The sequence below is a fragment of the Branchiostoma floridae genome, chromosome 18 (assembly GCF_000003815.2).
Source record: "Branchiostoma floridae strain S238N-H82 chromosome 18, Bfl_VNyyK, whole genome shotgun sequence".
Classification (NCBI taxonomy): Eukaryota; Metazoa; Chordata; class Leptocardii; order Amphioxiformes; family Branchiostomatidae; genus Branchiostoma; species Branchiostoma floridae.
Genome location: NC_049996.1, coordinates 15,306,373 through 15,321,703, shown reverse-complemented (window position 1 = coordinate 15,321,703; position 15,331 = coordinate 15,306,373). Strand labels below are relative to the sequence as shown.

The window sequence follows — 15,331 nt, the reverse complement described above, 5'->3', positions numbered from 1 at the left end:
ACGGTGGCTCTTACATGGTATCGCCTTCCGTAAAACCTTTGATTGGCTTTCAACAGATCCATTATACAAGCACTAATAGCCTCTCTCCTGCGGATTGTTTTCCGTTGCCTTGCTTCATGGTTGAAGCTGAAAGGGCGGAGTCAGTCATGGTGGCGGGACCTGTGACGTCTAGCGTTCTGGGTAGTTTCCCTTGTGTGATTTGTGTGTGTGCGTGTACAAGGGGGGAGGGGGTGGTGATGCGCCTGATGGGTAACGGAACGATACAACTTTGCACCTGCGAAAGCCACGGTAAACAATTCACGTGTATTTCTTTACGAATGTATCATTGAAGTGATAAAACTGAAGCACCAGATATTGTGATACAACTATACACTCGTCTCAGCGAAGACTGACATGCGGCGAGAATGATGATGATGATACTCGTCATACAACGAAAAGGATAACGGCAGGAGACACGTGTTTGTTTTTCCCCGTGTATCATGTATGGGTTATTTCTATGCCCATGCCTTTAATTGTCATATCCAACCACAAGGTTCCTGTGATAAACCACAAAAATTGACCTCAGTCAATAACATTGTGTGAAACATTTTCTATTGAACTCTAGGGTTGAACTCCAGGTTGAGATCACATGCTGTACTAATGATGCTCTACTAGGGCGTATTGTATATTTTCTGGTGGGCGTGTCTGGTTGGTGGTTGTGATTTTACCCCATTCAGGGTGTCCAAAAGACCGCTCACTTCGCAGAAATTTATGAAGCAAGAGGACAGAACGAATAATGGGAGATGAAAAACGAGAAAAGAGAAGGGAAGAAGGAAATAAAAAAGAAACAAACAAAAGAAAGAAAGAAAGAAAGAGAGAAAGAAAGAAACAAAGAAAGATAGAAAGAAAGATAGAAAGAAAGAAAGAAACAGAAAAAGAAAGAGAAAGAAAGAAAGAGAGAAAGAAAGAGAGAGAGAAAGAAAGAAAGAAAGAAAGAAAGAAAGAAAGAAAGAAAGAAAGAAAGAAAGAAAGAAAGAAAGAAAAAGAAAAAGAAAATATGGTATTATATATAACGATCACTTGATAGGACAGACTGGAGTAAAACGAAAACAGATAAAAGTGGTCGGTGGGGATGTTCTTGATACCTATATTGACACCTGCTTCACTAAAACGTGCTGCGGTTTGTCCCTTAAGACCACAGGTGAGTGTGTGGCAGGTAAAGCCGCGGTTTGTCCCCTTAAGACCACAGGTGAGTGTGTGGCAGGTAAAGTACCGAGGTGGGCATGTAAAACATGTTGTGGTTTCTCAGCTGACTGCGCTCGCCATGTTCCTGTTCCACCAGACGAACAATGTACGGTGATTCTACTGGTGCAGAGTCGAGTCCTTTTGTCGAAGGCGAATAATACTTACGATGTGGTAAGAAAGCGGACGTTCAACTCTGCTTTCATTCCAACTGTACTCCGATTCTGCAACACAACAGTCATGGTGTTATTCTCTGCAATGTCCGCTTACGGAAAATAAAGCGATGCTGATTAGATCAAGGAGGTTATAATCTATAACTATAACGTTATTCTATATATTATAATCTATAACCTCTTTGGACAAATCTACAACTAGTTAATCGTTCCCATGGTACCGTAAGGTGGTACCGAAATGTACAACTGACCGACAGTTTTTGGAAAAAGGGTTCGATATGGAAATTAAGTATCCATGGTACAGAAACGTACAACTGGCTCTAAGCTATCCCTTGTCCTATTTTTGTATCATTGCAACATTTCAATGCAAGAACCACCCCCACCCCCCTCACACACAGACACACACGCGCGCGCACACACACTTTAGAAATGTTACTCTCCAAACAGCCGGAGCCTAACCTCTGCTTGGAGAGTAAGAAATGTTACCACAGCGTAGTTTTGACAGCTTGACCTGTACACACACATTGTCTGCGCCGCCGATGGCCGTGTTTGGACGGCGTACAGCTGTAAAAATCACAATGTTACACCGGTCGCTACGGTAACAAATTCCTGTTTGGACGGTCGAATATGAAGTTGAACAAACCATGTCTGACCCCCGTCAGCTTGACATACGCGGGAAAATATACTTGCGGCCTGTTGTCCAATGGACCGATTCTGTCGAACGCCATATCGAACAAATAGAACCCCCTATTCTATTTCGGACACCGGGACAGAAATTTTTACTATTTTTGACGGAGGTGTTCGAAATAGAACCATAGTCGAACAGGGGGCCGCGGGGTTTTGGGATTGATCCAGTCATTATTATGTTGTATACAATTATTGAGCAATGAAGCTATTATTTTACGATCACAGATCGTTAACGTGTTGGACTTCTCTAGCTGCCTCATAAGTCACATAACGTGGGAGCCTCCAAGTCTATGTCTGTCTAAGTAGGCATAAGGACCACCTGACCTGGCCAATGGTGGTCCCTAAGCCGGATTCACACGTGCGTATATATTTAAGTCCGTATGAGGTCCGTATGGAATTCTTAGCCTCCATAGGTCGCTGGGAAAATAGCAGAAATTGGACAAATTTAGACACATAACATGCCAGAGGAGTTAGATGACTGAGGAGTATGGTTTGCGACCCAGCTAACTCCTCTGGCGTGTTATCTGGTTATATTTGTCTAATTTCTAATATTTTTCAACTGACCCGTGGAGCCGATTAGAGGCTAGGACTTCCATACGGACCTCATACGGAATATCTACGCACGAGTGAACCCACATTTATAAATGTGTATATAATTTTCCCCACTGACAAAAGCATTAAGAATCATGTCCAACTTTAAGTGACCACCTGTCTACATACACGAATTTTATCGGTTCTGATAAAAGACAGGTTGAGTGGTCGTCGCGGACAGATTTGACAGTAAAGACACAATTCCAACGCGGTGAACGGTCAGGAATTTCGTTCCCCAAACTTTGTCCTGTTCGGGCTACACTGCCCTAATGAAAGGACCAATATTTGTGCTGTATATGATTGAGCTGTGATTGTAGAATTGTCAACAGTTTGTATAATTAACGTGGACGTACTAAGCTGTTCAAATCATGAACCCGTCAGGGAGGGAATAAATTACCAGCAGACGCAAACAGGAAATCTTGTCGGGATTTTGTGCGGTGATGTTAAATCGGTTTATCTTAAGGTGAAGACAATGTTTACGAAACGTGTCAGACGAAAAGGTACTACAAAAAACACGCTTTAAACAAAAGATGGCCAAATACATTACGTAAAGCTCTTTGTTCCAGAAAAGCATTAACCTATCTATAAACGAACATTACAACACGGTAACTGGTTTGTATAGAATAGAAAACTTAATTATCAAGTGGAAAACACCAATTAAACCTGATGGCCTTGGAGTAGAATAGGATACACACGCAACTCAAGAGCGCTGTCCGGCTCTTATAAATGTGGTCTTTGTGTGAGGCAATGTCAACGTCATTTATCATGGCAAGTTCGATGTTTGTCTTCACGAAGGGAAAAGTACACGCACTGAATTGATTATTGAATAGTCCATTAATTGGTAGACAAATGTTGTGCAGAATTAATGAGATATGGACGGATGTAAGACCAACAGTGTTGACGTTTAGTACGAGATGCACTTTGATATGGGGAAGGGATAAGGGTGATAAATTGCGAGAGGTCAGTAAGTTCTCGGACTCACACAAAAATAAGGTGCAAAACTCAAATTCCTGGACGCAATTACATAGTATGAAGAATTTTTATCAATATCCAACAATTTTAAAACCATTGCGATCATTACTTTCCAGTCGACGTCACTTTTGAAAATCAGTAGGAAAGTGGCGAGAGAGAAAAAAGTGTGAACTATGATCACAGCTGCGTGGGTCGAGTTCATCATGTCATGGAATGCACGATGACAATGCCAAAATGTGTGGATGCCATGAAGCTTTGTCTTTTCTATATTTGTCATATTCACATATGTCGCTCTCTCTCATGGCAGGGTATTGTCGCTCTCTTTGAGGAACCCCTCCCTTGAACTACTCCAGACTCTTCTGCATCTTGCAGTCAGTGGCCAGGAGGGGCCTAGGTGTTTCTGCAGGTTACTATCTCTCCACCTGGTACATGGTCTCCCTCTGCGTCTCCTCCATTCTCTATTCTCAATTCACATATATGATGGGCCAAAAAGCGCCGTATAATGGTCGGAAAGGGGGGTGTCACAAAGCGTTTCTATGCACCAGCATTTTCATGCGAGCTGTCTCTTATCCATGACGAGGGCAAGGTCCATACCCCATGAATGAATGAATGAATGATTTCTTTATTATGATCATTATTATGTCCTAATGTTTAAGCGAGAAGAAGTTGAACCTGTACATACTAGCATATTTTTCATGGAGGTAAAAAGAGCCTGAGCCTAACCTCTGCTCGGAGAGTAAACAGAATGTTCACCTGTGTTGTTGCACACCTGTTTGTTTGTTCCCAGGTAAGTGCTCACGGCGGGGAGTAGGGTAAACAAGCAGGTGGAGCCACGGCGTCACACCTGGAGGAAACATGTCAGCTTCTTAAGATCTGTACCGGATAATGTCACCAACCCCTCCACCCACCCCCATCTACATCCAAAAAGTTGGGCAATCCACTACTGAGGGGGCTCACACGTGTACGTATATATTCAAGTCCGTATGGGTTCCGTATGGTAGTATTAGCCTCTACCAGGCTCCACAGGTACATCTACATGTACGAATATAATAGAAATCGGACAAATATAGACAGATAATATACCAGACGAGTTAGCTCCTGGACCAGCAAACTCCTTTGGCATGTTGATTATGCGTTTATGTTTCAATCTCTAATTTCTGTTTTTCCAGCGGCTATAACGTTATCCATATCATAAAAAACTATGTATGAAATTTGACAGTCAAAGACAAATTGTCCATTTTGAATAACGCATCAGATGGGTTGAAAATGAGAACAACAAAAAACGTCACATCTTTCGTTTCTCTTTTATTTCCGATCTTTTCCTTATCAAGAAACATTCCTCAGCTATTCTAGCCACACAATATAATTCTACAACAGAGTTAAGAACAAAACTCGACCTTCCCTATTTGACCTTTCGTGTAGATTGTTCTCTCAACACGACATATAAAGGCATGTCAAAAGGTGTCCTTATGAATGTGCGAGTGATGTTTGGCATTTGAAGTCAAAGTACTTGGAAGAACACAAACAGCGTAGTTGGCCATTCACTGGCATACCGAATCGCGTTGGAAGTGTTCCTTACGACAGCTAAATTGATGCAGGAGAATTGAAGGAAGGTTTTATGGTTCTTGGTCGTGTTTACTTGTGACAACTTGTGAGATAATGCACTAAATCAAGTGCAAACCGCGCGAACAGGTTGTACACGTTGAGCAAAGTGGACATGTCGTCGACGTCGTTATTTACGACAGTTCGGTGTAATGTGCCGTAAACCATCACTGTCGTGTGGTTTTCCCAGAATCCCCTGGGAACAATGGTGGCCATCACAAACCGATGACGACTTGATGTGTTTCTCTGCCGTCCTGACAGAAAGGTCTTGTGTACCCATCTAAATAGAGCGTTGAGAATAGAGTCTCGGCGCCATGACAGGACTGAAAGGGGCTCGACCTCGCTGGCAACGGTATGTCCCCCGTGGAATGACAGCGTACAAACATGGCAGGCAGTTTAGAGTAAGGACAAGTGACTAAACATGTCAACATGGAGAAACAACCGAACCCGTTACCATAACCGTCTCCATAGCGACTCAAATCCCCATATCTCATTGTTTCTACTACTAGTGTTATATCTGCCGGCTTGCCTACGTTTCCAGACATTTTTTAGTCATACAGTCTGATAATTTTCTAGACTGTCCTAAATTTCTTCCACTAGAGATGTCACACCTGTGTCAAGAACGAACAAGCCGTATGTCTCTGTTTGATACAGCTGGGAGAAAAGGTTTCCAGCTGCAGTTCGGACGGTTTTCCTGGGCAAAGTTCGCAGGATTGTTTGAACAATGGACGCGTGATCTTTAGAACTTAAAAGAGTTATAAATACTAAAAAAAAAAGCAGGGCTGGGCATTGATGGAAGTTTGGGAAAGCACACCCGCCTGTTTTCAGGGATGTTGACTTACCCGACGTGTTTGGTGATCATGGCGTATTTACCTGTCACCCGACAGACACAATGGGAGTGATTAATGACAAACGCCACTTAAGGTTCCTCCTCTCCCCTCCCACCGCACGGCTCAGGAGAAACAGGTGGCATGGACCTTCACATGCACCAGGTCACACACATATAGGTGAGCGAAAATTCCCAAAACACCACCGCTCTCATTTATCATTCGTCAAAACACAAATGTTTTCAGACAACCGACACTGCTGCAATACGGCGTCGAACTCATAAATTTACGTCAAAAAGTTACGGCATCAGATGAAGCCTTCTATCCTGGATGTGGTATAAAGGTATATATAAAGGTATCTTCTGCACTGTCACAAACCGTGCCGAGATAGCGCGCACACAGACACAGAGACTCTCACACACACAGACTCACACACATATACACAAGCAGAAAACTACATTCACACACACACATTCAAACCAGCATTCATACACAGAGACCATACACGCACACATAACTGTTACACCCAGAATTAATGCGACTGAGCGCGCATGCGAGAAATACAATTTCTGTTTATTTTCTTTTTTTTACTTTCCTTCTTATATGATAAGTTCTTCCTAGCTTTTATAGATAAAGCCAGTACCGACGCCGTAGTCTATGTTCAAGGACATTAATTCTGGATCCTGATTTTCTTTCTCTTGAAACTCCCAAGCTAAGGCTCGTTACATGTCGTGGAGTCAGCCCAAGAATGACCTACTTTGAACACCGAACTCCCTAACCGGCGTATGGGAGAGAACATCGAGGTAGAATTATATCACAATCAAGTCTTGTAAATAGCACACAGGATAGCTTCGTTTTTGGCGCAGTCAATTATATTGGTCTGGTTTATTCAGATTTCTAAGAGTGAATACAATTACTGTTCTTCCTGGAGTTCAGCAATATATACATACAAATAGAATACGAACATATAAACTGAAATATAGTTCAAGTTCAACATTTTCAAGTTGAACTGAGTCAAGACAAAACTGATATAGTTCCGTGTAGAAGGATACCTGCCCACCCAACTTCCGTACCTTCCTGGGGCTAGTTTCCACCAGACTGACTACGCTGGCTGTTATATATTATAGGGAGAATACTTTGCAAGCGTTTTGCTACCAGAGGAGTTGGTAGTCTCTACCAGACAGACTACACTGGCTATATTATAGGGAGAAAAATTTGACAGGGAAGTTGACCGGCCTTAAGACGGTAAACATGAACCTAAGCGTGGACTGACTCCCCTGGCCCTGGCCAATCTCCGATTATTTTGCCGAATTCTACGGTTCCCGTACCCCCGTAGAAAAGCCTGGTGGAAGCTGCCCTTTACCTACCTGGGGCCGTGCTATACAGGTGGGCATTTTCTCCGGCGAGACAACAATGCCTGTCAAGATAAGGTTGTTTGGACAAGCCGGGGTGATATATGCGCCCAGGTGAGTTCATGTCAGGAGTGGATGCGTGTCACCTTGTTTCTCGCCATTCTGCAAATATGTGCAGAGGCGGCATTGTGCGCAGCCACGGAGCGCATCGCCAACCTGGGGGAACACGTCGCACCTGTGGCGCCGTCAGGCTGCGGTCCGCGGAGGAGAGACATCTAGCGGCCTTGATGATGTATGCAGGTTTCATCCATAGCCTCTACCAGGCTCCACAGGGCGCTGGAAAAATAGACATTGGCCAAAGGGTCGCAAACTGTACTCCTCGGCCATCTAACGCTGGCGTGTTTTCTGTCTTATTTGTCCTATTTCTACTAATTTACTTCGCACCTGTGGTGCCGTCAGGCTGCGGTCCGCGAAGGAGAGATATCTAGCGGCCTTTATGATGTATGCAGGTTTCATCCATGGGTGTGCAGGCCCAATTTAGCCTCTACATGTACAGGTCCACAGTAAAATAGTAGATATTGGCCAAATAGAACAGAAAAGGTCGCAAACTGTACTCCTCGATTTTTAACCCTGGCTAGGTTTCTGTTGTGCCGGGAAAGGGAGTTTGCCTAGGAAGTGAGTTTGCCGAAGAATTTGGGAAGAAAGGAGTTTGCCGAGGAGGCTATAATTTGCTAGCCTAAACCAAAACTGCGCATGCTTGCCTCTAACAAGCTTCCACCCGGCAGTAATACCCCTGTCACATTTGGCGAAAATCGATCGGACGACGATTCTGCGGAGATCGCCCGAGCCTCACTTATAGTAATAACTTTATTGCACAACAATTGTACATACAACGTACAAAGTATGGCTTATATGTGACGGGGACGATTTTCAGGTGAAAAATACGCGCAACCCTCTGTCGATCTTAAATATGGCCGATCTTCCATCGGTTTCGATACGCCCGAAGATCGTGGATAATGTGACAGGGTTATAAGGGATACGGGATAGTACAGGTATATATAGAATACGGCAAACAAAATCGAGAAATTGGCCAGGACCGCCAGTCAAGGTAAAGCTCCGAATCTGCGCGGTCGACCAACTCCTCTGGTAGCAAAACTCCCCTGGTAAATAATATTCTCCCTAGATCCTATAACAGCCATGGTTGTCAGTCCTTCGTCCCTCGGATAGGACGTTAAATGGAGGTCCCGTGTCTGGGGAGAGCCACACTCCGGGCACGTTAAAGAACCCGCCACATGTGCGATGGTGCGGTGTGAGTGGTTCAAAACATACAGTACCATGGCCGCACCTGGGGCAATTACTGTCATATTGAGGTCACCTCAGTGGCGCCGAATGGAAGCTCGCTCCAGACCCTTGCGATTTAGCCCCGCCTATTGTAAGCTCCTCGCAATTCAGCCCCTGGTTGCAAAGAGTGAGTAGTCGGCCCACCCAATAACATAACATAACATAACATAACAGTCTGGTAGAGACTAGCCTTTACCAGGCTCCATATGCTCCTCGGAGCAGTTAGGAATTGGCCGAATAGACAGATAACACACCAGAGGAGTTGGTGAGCCCAAACTTGATCGTGACAATGTGAAGTTTTGGCCGGCCAACTCCGCTGGTGTGTTATCTTTCCATTTGGCCAATTGCTACTATTTCTAGCGACATGTGGGTTCTTTTATAGAGGCTATAAATTTGCTGTACCGAAAATCGAGATTAAACTATAATTGTACTCGAGGCCAACATGCCTTCGACAAGAAAATTATCAGTATACTTAAGCTTAATACTTAAACTATTTTCCCACCCAATATAACTACATGTATGTGAGACTGATACCCGCCGTGAAGTTTTTGCTTTCAGTAGGTTGACGACTGGTTTCTATGTACACCGTGCACACACGCCCCCTGTCGATACTCCCCAACATATAACAGCCAATACGCGACCTGCTGGTGATTTCGAGCATAAGCTACGGCAAACCAATGTAGGCACCTTTAGAATGTTCCGTCGAAATGTGCATCAGTTTCATGGCCATTGCTAACTTAACTGTGTTTAGCATGGTATTAAAAAAATGTACCATTGGCCATTCCAAGAAAGTTGTCTGTTTCCACACCAAAAATAGCACACCAAGACAGCTTTGAGTCATATAGCATGATACTATGCTCCCATATTTCCATTCATTGAACTGACCAAAAATCAGTTGCCCTCACAAAGACAGTCACTAGTAAGAAGAAGTAAAATAAAATGTTCACGGATCTTCTACTTCTTTATTTCTGGTTACACGCAAACTTCCTCAGCAAAGCTTGGGTACTGACTTGGTTACAATCAATATATATGCAAAATACAGAGATTCTGCCTCTAATATTAATATTAAATACTTCAGACTTTTTGTAGATTTCGACAAGAGCATAGATATACAGGTCACATTCATAGGATATAATATAAAGCTCATAATTCTTGGATGCCAACATGAAAAACGCCAGCGTTCTTAACAACTTCCTTCCTTCCTCCACCAATAGCTCTCTCCATATACTCCTTGACCTCCTGTAACTCTCCCACACGATACAATTGACTCCTGTCACTTTAAAATGGACTTGTCCAATGATTGTAGTGATACAATCACAGCTATTTCAGGACAAGCCACTCTCAAAAGAGGGATGTTTCCAACCTTCCCCACTGGTCCTTCTGCTAATTCTCAGTAACTGTCTTCATACCTCCTTCAGATCTGCCTTAAAGCACTTCAACACATCACAACCAAGTGAAACCTCCCATAGCAAAAATATAAGGATTTCTGATTGTTAAAACTATGGTAATGTTTTCAGTTTTCTTTATGTGGAATACCACTTTTTTTTATTCACTACTCTGAGTTATATGCATTAGGTACTAAGATTGGTGCCAAGCACAATAGATAAGGATGTCTATGATTTGTTTTTCTTATTGCTTGTCAATTTTTTTTCACAATGCTACAGTAGCCTGACAGCGATCCATGATTGTACAAAATGTATCTACATTCTAATCTTGATTGTTGTATAATATACACATGATAGTAGGCCAGTAATGTGTATGTACATGTATGTACACAAGATTCAAACAATGATCAGATATGAAACAGTATGAAAATGTCAAACCCAATCCTAAGCTGGCATTATGATACAGCTTTTGGTAGTAATTGTACAGATATGATATGATCTGTCTATATATCTCTACCTGACTAGCTCAGCTGGCTAAAACTTTAGTAAAAGGACAACAATTTGCTTGGGATTTGGGCTGCAATGGGGTTTTATATAACCCCACACAGATGAATATCATCTTTACAGTGGGCCTGGCCAATTACTAGCAGCATTTTTGCCAGTTCTTGCATCCGTAAACCCTTAATTGGCCTTAGAATGCCTGGTAGAAGCTATTTGTCTGTACAGCAGTTTGTGTTGTGTGAAAAATTCAGTAGATGTGGAGTGTATGTAAGGTAATACTTGTAATTACTCAAGCAACTCAGCAAGGGTAAAATTTGGAAACAGACATTTCAGCAGGGCTCTAGCTAGCATCCGTTTTTCCGTCAATTGACGGAAATTTGCTGCGTGTGACGGAAAATTCTTTGAACCAATCCGTCAACCTTGATGGACAAACATCCTTGGTAAAAGCTACAGGCGGCTTGGGGACGCCGTCCAAGGCCATAAAAGCCACACACTGTTTGTTTTGCTATTGTTATGATTGCCGACAATGTGTGTCGGTGCCCTTTTGCATACGTTAATCTCATTAAAAACCCGTTTTTCAAGGTCTCAGTTCAGTCTCTCTAACTCATGGAATAGTGTTTTCGCGACAATGGGAATTGGATGACGGAAAAAAAATCGAGCTGGCTAGAGCCCTGCATTTCAGACAGCATCCATCAGTGACTGGATGAACATCTGGATTTACCATCTTTTAAACCAACATCTTACCCTCATCAATATATCAGTTCCCTGGGAGTTTTGATTTAAAAGCTACATGAAGTAAATCCAGATGTTCATCCAATCACTGACAAAAGACAGAGGACAACGTCTGAAATGTTTGTTTCCAAATCTTATCCAGTCGCTTGAGTAACTGTCACGTGGTATATCTTATTACCTGGAAGTCTAACTTTTATCAATGTAATGCTGTATGTGAAGTTTCTACACTGTGGTTATAAGTCTGCTCATGGAGAAAAGTCGCTGTGGCAGTCTCAGTGTGCAGCAAGCAGCGCCCCTTAGCGGCTGTCGGAGGGAACTGCACCTCTCCCACCTGTTCCTCGCGGTGTCGTACTTCGTGACAGTCTTCAGGCGCACCGACCGCCGCGATGAAGTCGAACTGAACGCTCGCCCTCCCACGATGTAGATGCAGTCGTTGAGTACGGCCACTCCCGCGCCGGTTTGCGGCTCCAACATCGGCGCGACCGCTGACCATTGGTTTGCTGCCATGTTGTAGCATTCCACAGACACGACATCGTTGACAGGGAACCCCGGTCCCGACCGATTCTTGTATCCGCCGATGGCGAACACCTTGTCTCCGACCGTGGCCATGCGATGGAAGGCCCTCGGAGAGAGTAGCGGAGCTTTCTCGGACCATTCATCTAGTGAGGTATCGTAGGAATGTACGCGGTTGTGGAAAATTTTATTCCGACCCCCTCCAGCTACGATGATTTTACCCTGAAGCGCGGCCCCGGCATGGCCGAACACTTTCTCAGTTGCTCTCGTAACGTATTTCCACTCGTCAACCATCGGATCATACCTGTAAAACAACATGTACAAGAAGGATGAGTATCTGAATAAAACACTCTACCTCACCAAACTAGAAAATTTCCTCATTTTGAAAGTTTCCTTGAAAGATTATAAAGTAGAAAACATTTCATTTCTTATATCTTTTATAAGCATTTACTAAGTGGACTAGCCCCCTACTGTAGTTATGTACAGCTGTGTTGCCCAAGGGTGACAGAAACTGAGATGGGCACTGCCCTATACACCATATAGTGTGGAGTCATGTGGCATAACCGCACAGTATTTGGCCCTGAACCCAGCGGTCTTGGGTTGAAATCAGTTGATATGCCACAAATCTCGTGCCCTGGGGAAAGGCCTTACTTTACACAGCTTTCTTTCACTGTAAATGAGGACCTAGCTTCATGTTAGGACCATCCCTCGGATAGGACATTAAATGGAAGTTTGGGGAGAGACAGACCTCAAGCAGGTAAAAGAGCCCACCACACATATGCTGTACGGTATGGAAAGGAGTAGGGGTCCTTCCCAGCCTGAGTGGATCTAACCTTAAAGTCTGTTCTCTGGGTTCACATCTTAAAAAGGTGATAGTCACCTCTTATATCAGACCTTCCACAAATCATCATTATCATTAGTCACCCTCTGAGGAGCAGCAAGTGAAGTTAGACTTCCAGTACAGTCTGTCATTCATTGCTGCGAGAAGTTCCAGGCCATCCAGACCAGTTTCTGACTCAATAAGTTTCCTCAAAGTTAGCCGTGGGCGACCAACATGTTAGGCAATTTAATTTCTTGGTTCACGGATTCGCTCGCTCCATTTTTTTGGAGAAAAAAAACAAAAATAAAAATTACCACTCAGCAAATTTTCACCATTAATGAAACCATTCAATAACTTTCTGGTGTAGCAAATTGGCCTTTATATCATAAGCTCCTTAAAGTGTGGGTACAGGTGCTGTTACTGTACAGTAATAGTGTTTTCGTACTTTTTTCAAGCTGAAAACTTTTTATTCTTTATGCTTTGGATTAGCCCTTACCTTTACCCGAACCATTTTACAATTTTTATTTTTATTTCGCCCTCTCGCTTCATATTTTTCATGAAAAAATCCGTGAACCAAGAAATTAAATTGGTGTGGCCTTAATTAGAGAAAACAGGTGTCCAGAACAAGAGTTTTTCCTTCTCCTTCTCCTCACCTCTCTACTGAAAAGATTTCCCCAGTTTTGTTCCGGCCACAGATGGCGTACAGGTGGTTGCCCACGGTAACCAGAGAAAAGTCGCTCCTGGCCTCCTGCATGGACGCGACCGACAGCCACTGGTTCCGCCCGGGCTCGTACCTGAAATGGACATGGAAAAAAAAGTTTCAAAGCCATTATATTTGCTTTCCTGATATTTAGTATTGCAATGAGGCTTCAAAATGGCTATCATATTTTCAGCTAAGCACACCAGGTCACCTAGCTTAAGTACAATCCTCCATAGTGACCACTGGCTCAATCCTTCCGTGGTTAGCAAGCAAAAGGATTGAGCCTGCGGTCACTACGGAGGATGGTACTCAGGCTACATGTCACCCATATTTTATAAGAGTGTTGGGTTCTTTTAACTGGCAGAGACTTGACAACTTGAGCTGTCCTATACACAGAGCCACCAGTTTTATGTCCCAGGGATCGAAATACTTTTTTTTTGCACTGGTGCAGGTAAGTTTTGAAATTACCTGCACCATAGAAACATTACCTGCACCATTCAAACATAAACCAAAAACTGGATAAAACAACCTTTACCTGTTTACTAACAAAGTAGGCAAGGGAATACTACCTTGCATAGAAACTAAATAAAATGTTACAACCAGTACAGCAAAGTAATATCCATTTTACAGTAATGCACAGTGCATAACCTGGTGCAGGTTTGGTGAACGCAGACATCAGAAATACCTGCACTAATCTGCATATGCAGGTGGTTTTTTGAGCCGTGTCCCCATCTAAAATCACTAATGCAACCCCAAATTCCAATACCCAAGCAGTGCAAACTTCTGCACTCTATCTGGATGCATGGGGTTTCTGTTGCAAAGCAGCAAGGCCAACATTAAAAAACTACCATAGAACTTTTTTAGGAAGTTTTTCCCCTTACCGCCAGACAGTGTTGACGGCTAACTTGTGGCTGCTGAGTTTGGAGACACTGGGAGCCTCCCCGCCCGCGATGTACACAAAGTTGTTCAGGACAGCAGCACAGTGGTAGCTGACTTCCTGCTCCAGTTCTGAAACACAAAAGGGGAAACATTCGTGAATAAAAAAATATACTATTAGTTTCATCAACTTGGTACATAAATATCAACTAGATGTTCTTTGAATAAAGATTTACATTCAATACAGCTGGCAAGCTACTGTAATGTATTCAAACACAATTCAAAATCTGAACACAGTTCAAAATTCAACAAACACATAAACTTTCAAACTTCTTCAACATATTTCAACACAATTCTGGTTCACATTATATGATTAGTTCATAGTTTGTTAGTCCATTGGTTTTCCTTATTTCTTAAAGTACCCATAATGATTTGATTTTTTCTTTCGTTTGACTTGTTTAATTATGTATGTACCATTTGCAAAATATTTCTCCTTGACCCTTACAAAATTGTTTTTTCCCTCACTGGGGCTCAAAGACAATTTCACAGGAATTTTATCTGTCAAAGTGGCCTTCCTATACTGGCACTGTATCTGAACAGTTTACCGGTACACAGTATGTGCAAAGAAACAATAAACAATGATGACCTACCAGCCAGGTCTTTCCAGGCAGAGTTTTGACTGTAGGTGTCGAAGAAGGTCGCGTCCTTGCAGCTCTCCTCCTCTTCCCCGCGCTGAACGATCCCTCCGAAGGTCACCGCGCACTCGTAGTCGGAACGGAGGCCAACCCGCGACGTCTCGAAGATGGGCTGTCGGTACACCATGTTGTGGTACCTCGTGGCCTCCTTTAACAAGGCGACACAACTAGAAAAGACACACAGAGCTTTAGGTTATATGTGGGGTGGCAGGATAGTGGGGATAGTGGGGCAGCGGGGATAGTGGGGCGGCGGGGATAGTGGGGCAGCGGGGATAGTGGGGCGGCTGGGATAGTGGGGCCGTGGGGATTGTGGGGATAGTGGGACGGCAGGGATAGTGGGGCA

At 43.4% G+C, this 15,331-nt stretch overlaps 1 protein-coding gene across 1 annotated transcript in view; it reads right to left on the bottom strand.

Annotated features, from left to right (window-relative positions):
* Positions 1–11,228: 11,228 nt before the first annotated feature.
* LOC118406144 (kelch-like protein 9) overlaps positions 11,229–15,331 on the bottom strand; it is a 6,055-nt gene continuing 1,952 nt past the window's right edge. The window contains exons 3-6 of the mRNA XM_035806023.1: positions 14,944–15,155; positions 14,299–14,425; positions 13,371–13,511; positions 11,229–12,201 (exon numbers count right to left, since the gene is read on the bottom strand). Coding sequence (XP_035661916.1) covers positions 11,607–12,201; positions 13,371–13,511; positions 14,299–14,425; positions 14,944–15,155 — 1,075 coding nt within the window. The 3' untranslated portion in view covers positions 11,229–11,606. The remainder of the gene's footprint in view (positions 12,202–13,370; positions 13,512–14,298; positions 14,426–14,943; positions 15,156–15,331) is intronic.